The following is a 10762-nucleotide window of genomic DNA, read 5'->3' as shown; positions in this document are numbered from 1 at the left end:
GAAGAAGGTAGCCGTTTCTTCGACAACAATTTGCACTGGCAAATGGCCTCAGCCATGGGTGATTTGTAAGGACCAAAGCAAAGAAAAAAGTTTAAAAAACAACAACCCAAAACAGGGTAAACTGCAAAAGATACGTTTCCAAAGCGAGACTGTTAAATACAACGCTTTTTACAGCAAGTCAGACCTTATTACTGACTTATTTTACGAATAATACAAGCCTATGGATCTCGTTCAACTAGTAGGGGACAAACCCACCCACCTCCCTCAGAAAGTGAGTCATTTTATTCGATTATATTCGAATTTTTCCGCATCTAGATACCAATTTATTCGAGTCATCCAAAAAAAAAAAAATTATAAAAAATTGCCCGGGCCTAGAAGCGGGAGCAACATGATGGCTAGAGTTCGCGGGACGGGCGGAGAAAAGGAAGAAGAGAGGAGGGGAAGAAAAGGAGGAGGAGATGAGTGTTTTTGCCTGCAGGGTGCCAGCCTGCCCTGGCCCGTGCTCAAATTCCTAACGACCTGGCGCTAGCTCTCCCGCGCGCGCTCCCACACTCACGTGCACGTTGTAGTTTGAGCGAGCACACAAAAGCAGTGCGCCTGACGGCTGCATGTCAGTGAGTGAGTGAGTGAGAGAGTGCTTGTGTGTGGAGGACGATGTGTGGATGAGAGGGAGAGAGAGAGAGAGAGAGAGAGAGAGAGAGTAAAGTGTGTGTGGGTTATATGTGTGTGTGTGGGTGGGTGGGTGTCTTTTATCAAACATTTTTCTCACTCACATTATATTAGTGTACGGAAAAGACAAAAAAGAAAACAACTCCAGCACGATTTTCGAATGGAAATGTTTTAGTCCCGTCTGCAGAAAAAAAAATGTTTTACAAAAATGAGCTGATTTCTTTATCTATGTCGAGGGGGACTGAAAAGTGTGTGTGTGTGTGTGTGTGTGTGTGCGTGTGTGTGTGTGTGTGTGTGTGCGTGAGTGCGTGCGTGCGTGTGTGCGTGCGTACATGCGTTGGTGATTGCGTTCGTTGGTGCGTATGTGAGAGCATGCGTTTGTGTGTAAATGCCTGTTTGTGTGTGTGTGTGTGTGTGTTTTGTGTGTGTGTGTGTGTGTGTGTGTGTGTGTGTGTGTGTGTGTGTGTGTGTATGTGTGTGTGTGCTGGCTTTCTTGAAGGTTCTGTCAAGTTTTTCTTTATATTTTCATCTTACAATTCTCTGCCCAGAAGCAAATACAAAATAATAGTATAGCACGCGTTTAGTTTAACCATAGATTGGTATAAAAGGGACATAATCTTATTTATTTATTATCAACACGGAAACTTCTTAATTTTCTTAAAAGGAACAATCTTTGATTTAGGACTACTGTTTATGCACAAGAGCAGCGTGGGGATGCACAAATCAAGTTTGTTATTAATTGTTACACCAAGACTTGTAAGACTTATACTCCACTTCTTCATCTTTAATAAATAGCGATTGCAATTTGTCTTTTTTTTTTTTACTCTAAAGTCTATTATTATCAATTCCTTTGTCTTTTTTACGTTTAGTATAAGGAAGTGGTTATCACACCAATTTGTAAATAGATTCACAGCGCCCCTGTATTCATTCTCATTTGCTGTCATAAGGCCTTGTAGAGTGGAATCATCTGCAAATGTTATTAGTTTGATGTTTTTGTTATCAAAAGTACAATCGGGAGTAGAGCGTAAACAAGACAGGGGAGATTACACAACCTTGGGGCGCACCGGTGTTCGTGAATATTAGGTCGAATTATACACCATTTAATTTTACATATATTGAGGTCGATTGGTTAAAAACTCAAGAATCCAAGCTATAATGTTCTTGTTTGTGTTCATGTTAATTACTTTTGAAACCATTAAGTGGGGTAGTGAAGCTAGGAAAAGTGTCAAGCCCTGCTGGGAAGACAATCCACTAGAAGAAGTGGACTCCTTTACCTTCCTAGAAAGAGTCATCGATGGTAAAAGTGGAACTGAGGCAGATGTAAAAGCAAGAACGGCCAAGGCAAGGTCAGCCTTCAATTACCAAAACTCTGGAAAGCAAGCAACATCTCACGGCACACCAAGATTCGACTTTTTAATCTAATGTCAAGTCTATGCTCCTCTAGTCTACAGCTGCGAAACTTGGAAGACAACAAAGACAGTGCTGTATAAAGTTCAGACTTTCATCAACAGATGTACGAAGAGTATCCTAAGAATTAAGTGGCAGGATAGAATAAGAAATAAAAAGCTATGGGAAAGGACAGGACAAAAGGATATAGACAGAGCTGGTAGTAACGGAGTACAAGTACTCCTGTACTTGTACTTACGTTACAATTTTCGGTTCTTTTACTGTACTCCGGTACATTTTTGAAACCAGTACTTTTACTGTACTCCGATACTTTTTATAAAAGTACTTTTAAGTACTTTTAAAGTACATTTTGAGTACTTTGGTAGCTTAATGAAATGAAAGGGTAAGTGCAGACATTTCTGATCATAATTTACGGAACAAAAACCCAATCAACCGCCAAGAGTTAAAAGTTGAGATCAAAGAATGGCCCGTCGCCTCAAAGATCAGCCACTATCGTGAATGTGATCACAAGCGTTGTAAAACTCCTTGAAACGGTACAGTGTTTGCTCCAGACGGGATCACACCAAGGTGTGAACTGACCGATGTGTTTCTTTTCCCCAAACATCGCACTCGCATGTGACCTCACCACCTAAACTTACATCACTCCCTGGGTGGGTAGGGCCTACAAGTTCGCTCCAGGCGGGATCACATCAAACTGTGAACTCTTCCCTGACCATTGAAAGCAGTTTTTCTCTATTCCCGAATTTGTGAGACACCCTGAATTTTAATTGGTGTTGTCACAACGTAATAGGTGCGTAACGACAAAGGAGTTTGGGGGGGGAGGGGACTCAATCAGAGATGGAAAGCTAAAATTGTTGGACAAGTAACGGGGAGGGGCAACTGGATAAACGTAGATAAAGATCTCAAGACTCACGATAGGCTAATGAGTGTGTATATATAATATTATTTATGGCATGCCTCGTGCCACTGTCATTGGTCATCAAGATTGACCACTCTTTGATTGCCATATGTCATAAATCCACCCATGGGTCACGTCAGTTCTTGGGTCACTGTAGATTCTTCCTTGGCTTCGTTGGCTAAGATCCCATATTTTCCTTGCTTCCGAGCACTGGGATCTTAGGCGGAGACTACTGCAGTAGAGAATCTTTGGTTACACTACACTTACTAGACTCTAGGAAACTATTGTATTTTGGTTTGCCGTTGGCGCCGTGGACTACACAGTGTGACCAAAATCTGTCAGACCACTATAATCAATTGAAACTGAAACTGTGTTCTCAATGTGTATCTAACAATTTTTAGGCTGCCTAAATTTCTTTTATAAACTTTTTAAAAATGGTTTTTGCTTAAGGCTACATTGATTCCATAAGGATTTGTTAATGAAGAATTCAATGCACTTTTCCATTTTTATGCTGGCCATTTTCATCAATGTTTTGTTTTCTTAAGACCAACTTTGTATCTACATTTTTTTCAATTTGGATACTCTTTCTGTAGAACTTTCCGACCTCTAGGACTGACTTACATTTGATCACATTGTCTTGCTCAAACAAGTTCTATTCATAATATCACTTACCCACTAGTTGCGTCTGTTCGTTTGGATTGTTTTTTGTTCAACTTCACGGACCATTTCCACAGTTCAGTGCGTAAATTGTATATTCAAATACTTTGTATACTGTTTACATTTTTAGTAATAAATAGCCTAATTTGTCAAATATACTGGATAAGTTATAAGATATGATGTTTTGCATAAGCGCTGAAGTGTTATAGCATATTAGCAGAAAGTACTCAAAATGTACTCATAAGTACTTTTTTAAAAAGTACTTGTACTCAAGTACATTTTATAGGAAAGTACTTTTACTGTACTTAAGTACATTTTTTAGATTGTACTTAAATTTGTACTTTAGTACTTTTTAAAAAGTACCTGGATATAGAAGTAGAAATGGGACTAAGAAAGTGGCGTTGGATGGGACACACCTTCAGAAAGCCCAGCGGAAACATCACTGCAATGGAACCCACAGGGAGCACGAGGCAGGCGTAGGCCACGAGAGACATGAAGGAGATGTGTGGAAAGGGACATGAGAGAGATGAAGCTCACTTGGAACAAGCTAGGAAGGATGGACCAGGATAGAGATACAGTGGAACTTGGATTCAACGAGGTCGCCGGGCCTGGCCTAAAATCTCGTTGAATCCGATTGTTTTATAGCAAACACGAGGTTTTGTGTAGATAATTACAGGCTCTGAGCAAGTAATGTATAAAGAGAAGTCACAAGTAGTGCCTGAAATGACTGCATTTTATGAGCTGTGTAAAAAAAAGACCGATTCGTTCAAATGCACACGCATGTGTCATCTCGATCGTTTACAGTTGTGTTGCTGTGTAGAGCCTGGCATACGGCAACTTTAGATTCCATAGACCAGGGCACAATTCATTACGTAGATTTACGTCAAGACTAGCTTATCGTTGTTATAGTGATCAGTTGCCGAGGGGGAAAAAGGACTGTGCCACGTTTGTATCTGCGACGTTCAACGCCAAGACCTCTAGTGCCCCCCCCCCCTCCCCGACACGCACACACAGCCACACGTGTGTAGGCTGCCCATCCGACCCCGTCACACGCTATTGTAGACACGTGCGCGTGCCTAGAACGCATGTGTTGGTATGAAAAAAGGCCGATGATTGTTTGCATGCAATCGGCTAAGTGAATAATGGTTCACGATGCAGGTGCAATGGATGGTTTCTGGGAATCGATAAAGTTCGTTCGGGGAGAAAAATGAGCGAAGCCACGTCTGCAGGGGCTGTTCAACCTGGAAGCGACCTCGTTGAATCCTAGCTCGCTGATCTAAGTGCTCGTTGAATCCGGGTTATTTTTTAAAAAATTGATTTTAAAGAAGAAAAGAACCGGGGAATCTATCTCATCTCGTTGAATCCGAGCTCGTTAAATCCGAGTTCCATTGTAAATGGAAGGAGCTTGTATGTAGCCTATACCCTGCCAGCGGTGAAAGGCATTGATGATGATGTGGGGTTGGATCCATGCTGAAAGCGGATGAAAAATCAGCAGAAAGTATCCTGCAGTAATTCCTTGGTGTGTCTATGTATTTGTAGATGTTATCTAAGAACACGAGAATGGCATCCTCTACGTCCCTCTTGGCAAATTGCATGCTATCCTGTATGTTGTCTGTTGATTTCCTATGTTCGTTCAGAACCAGTTTTTCTAAACATTTCATAAGGAGCGTTGCTAAAGCCACAGGTCTTAGGTCATTTAATTTAATTTTTGACTGTTTCTTTGGGACAGGAATTATTTCAGAGCATTTCCACGAGAGCGGTATTATTCATTTTTTCTAAGACATATTGAATTGAAAATATTCGTAAAAATGGGAGATACCTGAGTAGAACACGTTTTACTCCATCGGGTCCACTCGCGATATGTGAGCTATCAGACAATTAAACATGATCTTGACCTCATTAACTACATTAACCACATAAATTTTCTTGCTCTTGTTAAGAATCGTTTCCGTTGTTGTTGTCGTCTGTGCGGCCATTTTGAATCGTCTCTTTAAGGTTTGTACTTCGGTAATAAAAGAGACATGCAATGATCAAGAGTTTCCTATTGGATCTAGAGAGACACATTTGTAAGCATTTGGCATTAGAAACATTTACATAACAATAGTCAATAGTTTTGTCCTCACGGGTTGGTAGATACATTAACATATTGGTGGAAAGTGGGGAGGGCAGAAGTGAAAGACAATTAATTGTTAAAATCCCCGGTGATAATTATTACACCGTCTGGACAAGAAGACTGTTGTTCGTGAATCATTTCGACCAAAGTGTCCGTGGCAACTTTAACATTGGCTTGAGGTGGAATATAAACAATGTTGATTGTTATCTTAAGAAATTTCCTAGATATGTAGATAGTACAGGCGTGTAATAACTTACAATTAGACATTCAATGTCAGGTGTACACAGTTGGAGTTTGACAAGAATATTATTACGGCTGCACCACCTCACATTCACATTATATATATATATATATATATATATATATATATACTTACTTTTACTTTTTTTCTTCCGCTTGTACCCTGGGGTGTCGCGGGGAGACACAGGTGTCTGTCTGCAGCAAGTCGTGTGGCCTGTAGGAGGGACATCCCATGATCTTTAAGGGTGTCTGCCACAGATTCACTCCATCGTCGCCTTGGTCTTCCTCTGGCTCTCCATCCAGAATATTTAATGTTGTATGCTCTCAGAGCTGGATGGTTTGAGGGCATCCGCGTGAGGTGTCCGAACCACTTGACCCTTTGTTTTTCAATGTGTGGTAGGACTGGTGTTGCTCCCACGGTGTCCCTTATGACTTCATTTTTAATTTTGTCTCTTCTTGTTTTGTTGACCGCTCTTCTTAAGCATTTCATCTCGCATGTGACCAGTTTCCTCTCTAGGGCTTTTGTTAGAGTCCATGTCTGGCACTGATATGTGAGCGTTGGAAGGAAAATGGCGTTGATGAGCTTCGCCTTGGTGCTCATGGGGATATTGGGATGTTTCAGGAGAGGGCCCAGTTGGTAGCTGACTGCGTTGGCTCTCTGGCATCTAGTCTCTATCTCTCGATCTAATTTTCCATTTTCTGTGAAAATGCTGCCCAAGTATTTGAATTCTCTGCTTTGTATTAGTTGGGATCCATTGATGTTGATATCCACTTTACCTGGTCTCCTGCTAATTGTCATGACTTCGGTCTTGCTTATACTGATCTTCATGTCATATTTTTCGCAGCTCGCATTTAGTTGGTTTATATGCTCCTGTAGCTGAGTCTTGTTGTTAATCATTGCCAAGTCATCTGCAAACATGAGTTCGTTCAGTGCCTCTGGGTCTGGATTGGCCTCTTTTGTTATCTGGTCCATGTAGATCACGAAGAGCAGAGGGGAGAGATTGCAGCCCTGTCTCACTCCGGATGTTACTGGAAACCAGTCCGATGTTCCACTGGTAGTTCGGACAGCGCTTCTGCTGTTGGCATAGATAGCCCTGATGTTGTCTAGCAGTTGTCCCTTGATGTCGTACTGCTCTAAGATCGTCCATAGCTTGTTTCTATTTACTCGATCAAAGGCTTTTTCTTGATCCACAAATACGAGGTGGAGATCTTTGTCGTATTCCAAAGCCCTCTCACACAGTTGTCGGAGTGCGAAGATTGCATCAGTGCACCCTCTTCCTTTTCTAAAGCCAAATTGGGCGTCACTGAGAAGATATTCGGTTTTTGCGCGAGTACGTCGCTCTAGGATTTTTGCATACATTTTCCCCACATGGCTGAGAAGAGATATGCCTCTATAGGTGTTGCAGTCTTTCTTGCTGCCCTTTTTCTTCCATATTGGCACCACTATCGCATTTTGCCAGTCTGCTGGCACTTTTCTTTCTTTCCATGCTTTTTGAAAGATGATTGTTAGCCAATGTATTCCGGTTTCGCCGCATGCAAGGATGGCTTCGGTTGTGATGCCATCGTCTCCAGCTGCCTTGTTCTTTGGACTAGTTTTCAGTGCTTCTCTCACTTCACTCTCCAGGATGGTAGGTTCTGAGTGCTCAGGGTAGTTGGCGGTGAATGGGCACTGTGTGTTTTGTGCCTGTACTCCTGATGGGTTTAGTAGTTCTTGAAAATATTCTTCCCATCTTTTTATTATTTCTTTCTCTTCGTGCAGAGCTTCTCCATTAGTATCGTTGATGACAGTGGTGGGTACATAGGGTTCGTCTCTCAGTCTCATTGTCTTTACCTTCTTGTAGAACTCTCTTGGTGAGGTCTTGCAGGTTTCACTTAGTTTTTCGCCATACTGGGTCCATGACTTTTCTTTTGATGTTATAACGACTTTCTTACTGTGTCTTCTTGCAAGTCTATATTTAATGTAGTCCTCTTCGTTTTTTGACTTGACCCATACATTATACAGTCTCTTTTTTTTCCTTGATAGCATCTTTAACTTCTTCGTTCCACCAGGCTGTTGCTTTTCTGTGTTTTCCTCTTGTTTTCTTGGTACCACAGACTTCTTTCATTGTGTCCAGGAGAGTTGTTTTGAAGGTATCCCAAGCTTTCTCTACAGTTAGTATTGTAGAGTTGATAGAGCCTAGTTTTTCATTTAACGTGCTTCTGATCTGAGCCTGCACCTGATCATCTCCAAGTTTATGCATATTTAGTCTCTCTTACTGTCTTTTATGTTTTTTGGGTTTTCTTTCTTTCTTGGTGGTCAACGTTGTGATGATTGGCCTGTGGTCTGTGTCCAGGCCTGCATTGGGGATGGCTCTTGAGTCTGTGATTGTGATCCGCATTCGTGTTCTCGTTAATATGAAGTCGATCTGTGATGAGACCATGATGTTGTTCCATCTGTACCAGGTGTAGATCTGACAGGCTCTGTGCTGGAAGAAGGTGTTGGTGATGAATAAGTCGTGCTCTGCACACAGTTCCAGTACATGGTTGCCGTTATAATTGCATGGTGTTCTGTGGTCACTGTGTGGACCCAGGTGTTTTGTCCACGGTGTTCTTCTCTCTCCGACTCTTCCGTTGAAGTCTCCCATTACATAAAGGTCTTCCTCGTCTGGGATGTTGCTAATTAAGTCCGAGAGTTGTTCGAAGAAAGAGTCCTTTTCTTCGTCTGAGTAGGAGTCGTTACACGGTGCATACACCTGAATGTAGTTTGTGGTCTTTTTGCCCTCTCTAATGCTGATTTTGATGAGTCTTTCAGAAATGAAGTCCGTATTCAATATTTCCTTTGCTTTGTCAGGGTGTATGATGAAGCCCACACCGTGTTCAGCTCTTTGTTCTTTTCTTACCCCACTCCAAATGAGGACAAAGTTAGAGTGGATCTCTTTTGTGCCTGTCCCTTTTTTCCTGATGTCTGTAATGCCCATGGTGGAGATCTTGTTCTGGGTCATGAACTCCACTATCTCAGGTTCTTTATTTGTCAAGCTGCAAATGTTCCAGGTCCCTATTTTTTCATTTTTTCTTGATCGTTGTCCATTTTTCTCGCCAGGTCGTTTTCCGTTTTGATCAGTCCGTTTGTGTCTCCTTATGTTTTCTTGAGCAATGTTTATATCCACTGCCGGCCTGCTAAGCCAGTCGCAGTTTCACCAGAGCCCCGTTGGCCAGCAACGTTTCGGGGTGACCCGGGTCGGCCTTCACGGCTAGCGTAACGCCTCAGTGACATAAAGTCACACCGTACTTCACCCAGACCCAGCTACCCTACTTTGTCCTGTTTCCATCTCCCACGGCGTGGACGAGGGGTTGGACTTCGAGACACACACACATATATATATATATATATATATATATATATATATATATATATATATATATATATATATATATATATATATATATATATATATATATAATACACACACACACACACACACACACACACACACGCACACACACACACACACACACTCCTCCGCCTCGTTCTTTGTTAGAGTTAGAGTCTATCGTCCCGTCACAACGTACAAGATTGAATCCGTCAACATCCGCACTGTTGGTAGAAACACTGTCCTTGAACCATGTCTCGCTAAAACAAATAAGCGAAGCCTCTCTATACTCGTGCAGAAACCTAACATTTGCACAGAGTCCATCCATTTTATTATTTAATGACCTTGCATTACCACCAGTTAAGATAGTAGGTAAAACGGTTTGAAAGTTCTTCTCCTCGCCCTGAAAGGTACATTTTGAACTCCTCCCTTCCTTCCCCGTTTACGAGGTCACAATTCAAGGAGTAGAACAACATTGAAAACAACACTGTTTCTGCTTGCCGGTCTTGAGTCTTAGCCGTTTTAACATGGCTGAACTGTAGGTCTGTCTCAATGGTGGAGCTTCTCACAAAACACTGCACTGATGAATTTGCACTGACACACTATAAACAATCAAAAACACAAGAAATATGGCATAACTGAAAGACTTGAGATCCATAATAAGAAATAAGATATCACAACGCTGTGTAAAAATTGAGTAAGTGTAAAAATGTATCCAAAAGACGGAGATCTTTAAGAGCCTCGTCACCACTGAGTATCGCCGGAAGTATTTACGGCACTTATTAAGCACATTTGGTCACATAAGTGCCGAAGATTCGAACTGTTGAAAGAAAGTAACAAACACAAAAAAGGACGACAGATGTTTGATAAGACAGTAGAAGGAAGGCGAAAGCAAACCATACCGGAACACCCGCAAACCACCCACACATGCTCAGTACGCTTGACATTGCGAAAGCTGCTGGGGTACAACAGAGCTTGGCGAGATAAAATCTTTCCCCATTACCATAGACCGCCTTAGGGAGGGTCCTTCCATCCGAATGTTCTATTTGGGCTTACTCTTACTAGTCTTAACCTTTCTTTCACTTTCACACCCCCTTGAGACTCGCCGTCCCAGACAGAAAACCTGAGTTCCATCCAGGCATGGGGAGAATTTTTATCGAGTATCTTGGTCGTTCTGTTTGGACGATATTTCTCTCATAGCCCAGGTTGATCATGACCGCCAGGGTCGGAACCCACCCCCTAAACGAACGAAATCGTGTCGATGGGGGCGTAAAGAATATCACATTTTAAAATAGAACTAATAACAAAAAGCAAAGATTGCTATACGTGAACTTTGCAAGAAAAACAGAGCATGGAATACAAATTTTTGCATGGAGTTTGGATTTTATTAGTTCTGTTTAAACATTCAACATTATCAAAAAAGTTTGA

General features: G+C 41.7%; 1 protein-coding gene across 1 annotated transcript; it reads right to left on the bottom strand.

Moving 5' to 3' along the window:
* Window positions 1-8236: 8236 nt before the first annotated feature.
* On the bottom strand, window positions 8237-8608 carry LOC106011223 (craniofacial development protein 2-like). Its single transcript, XM_013080054.1, has one exon. It carries the CDS (start codon window positions 8606-8608, stop codon window positions 8237-8239), a length of 372 nt encoding a protein of 123 aa, XP_012935508.1.
* Window positions 8609-10762: the final 2154 nt, after the last annotated feature.

Source organism: Aplysia californica, unplaced genomic scaffold, assembly GCF_000002075.1.
Source record: "Aplysia californica isolate F4 #8 unplaced genomic scaffold, AplCal3.0 scaffold00073, whole genome shotgun sequence".
Taxonomy (NCBI): domain Eukaryota; kingdom Metazoa; phylum Mollusca; class Gastropoda; order Aplysiida; family Aplysiidae; genus Aplysia; species Aplysia californica.
This window is presented reverse-complemented; position numbering and strand designations above follow the sequence as displayed.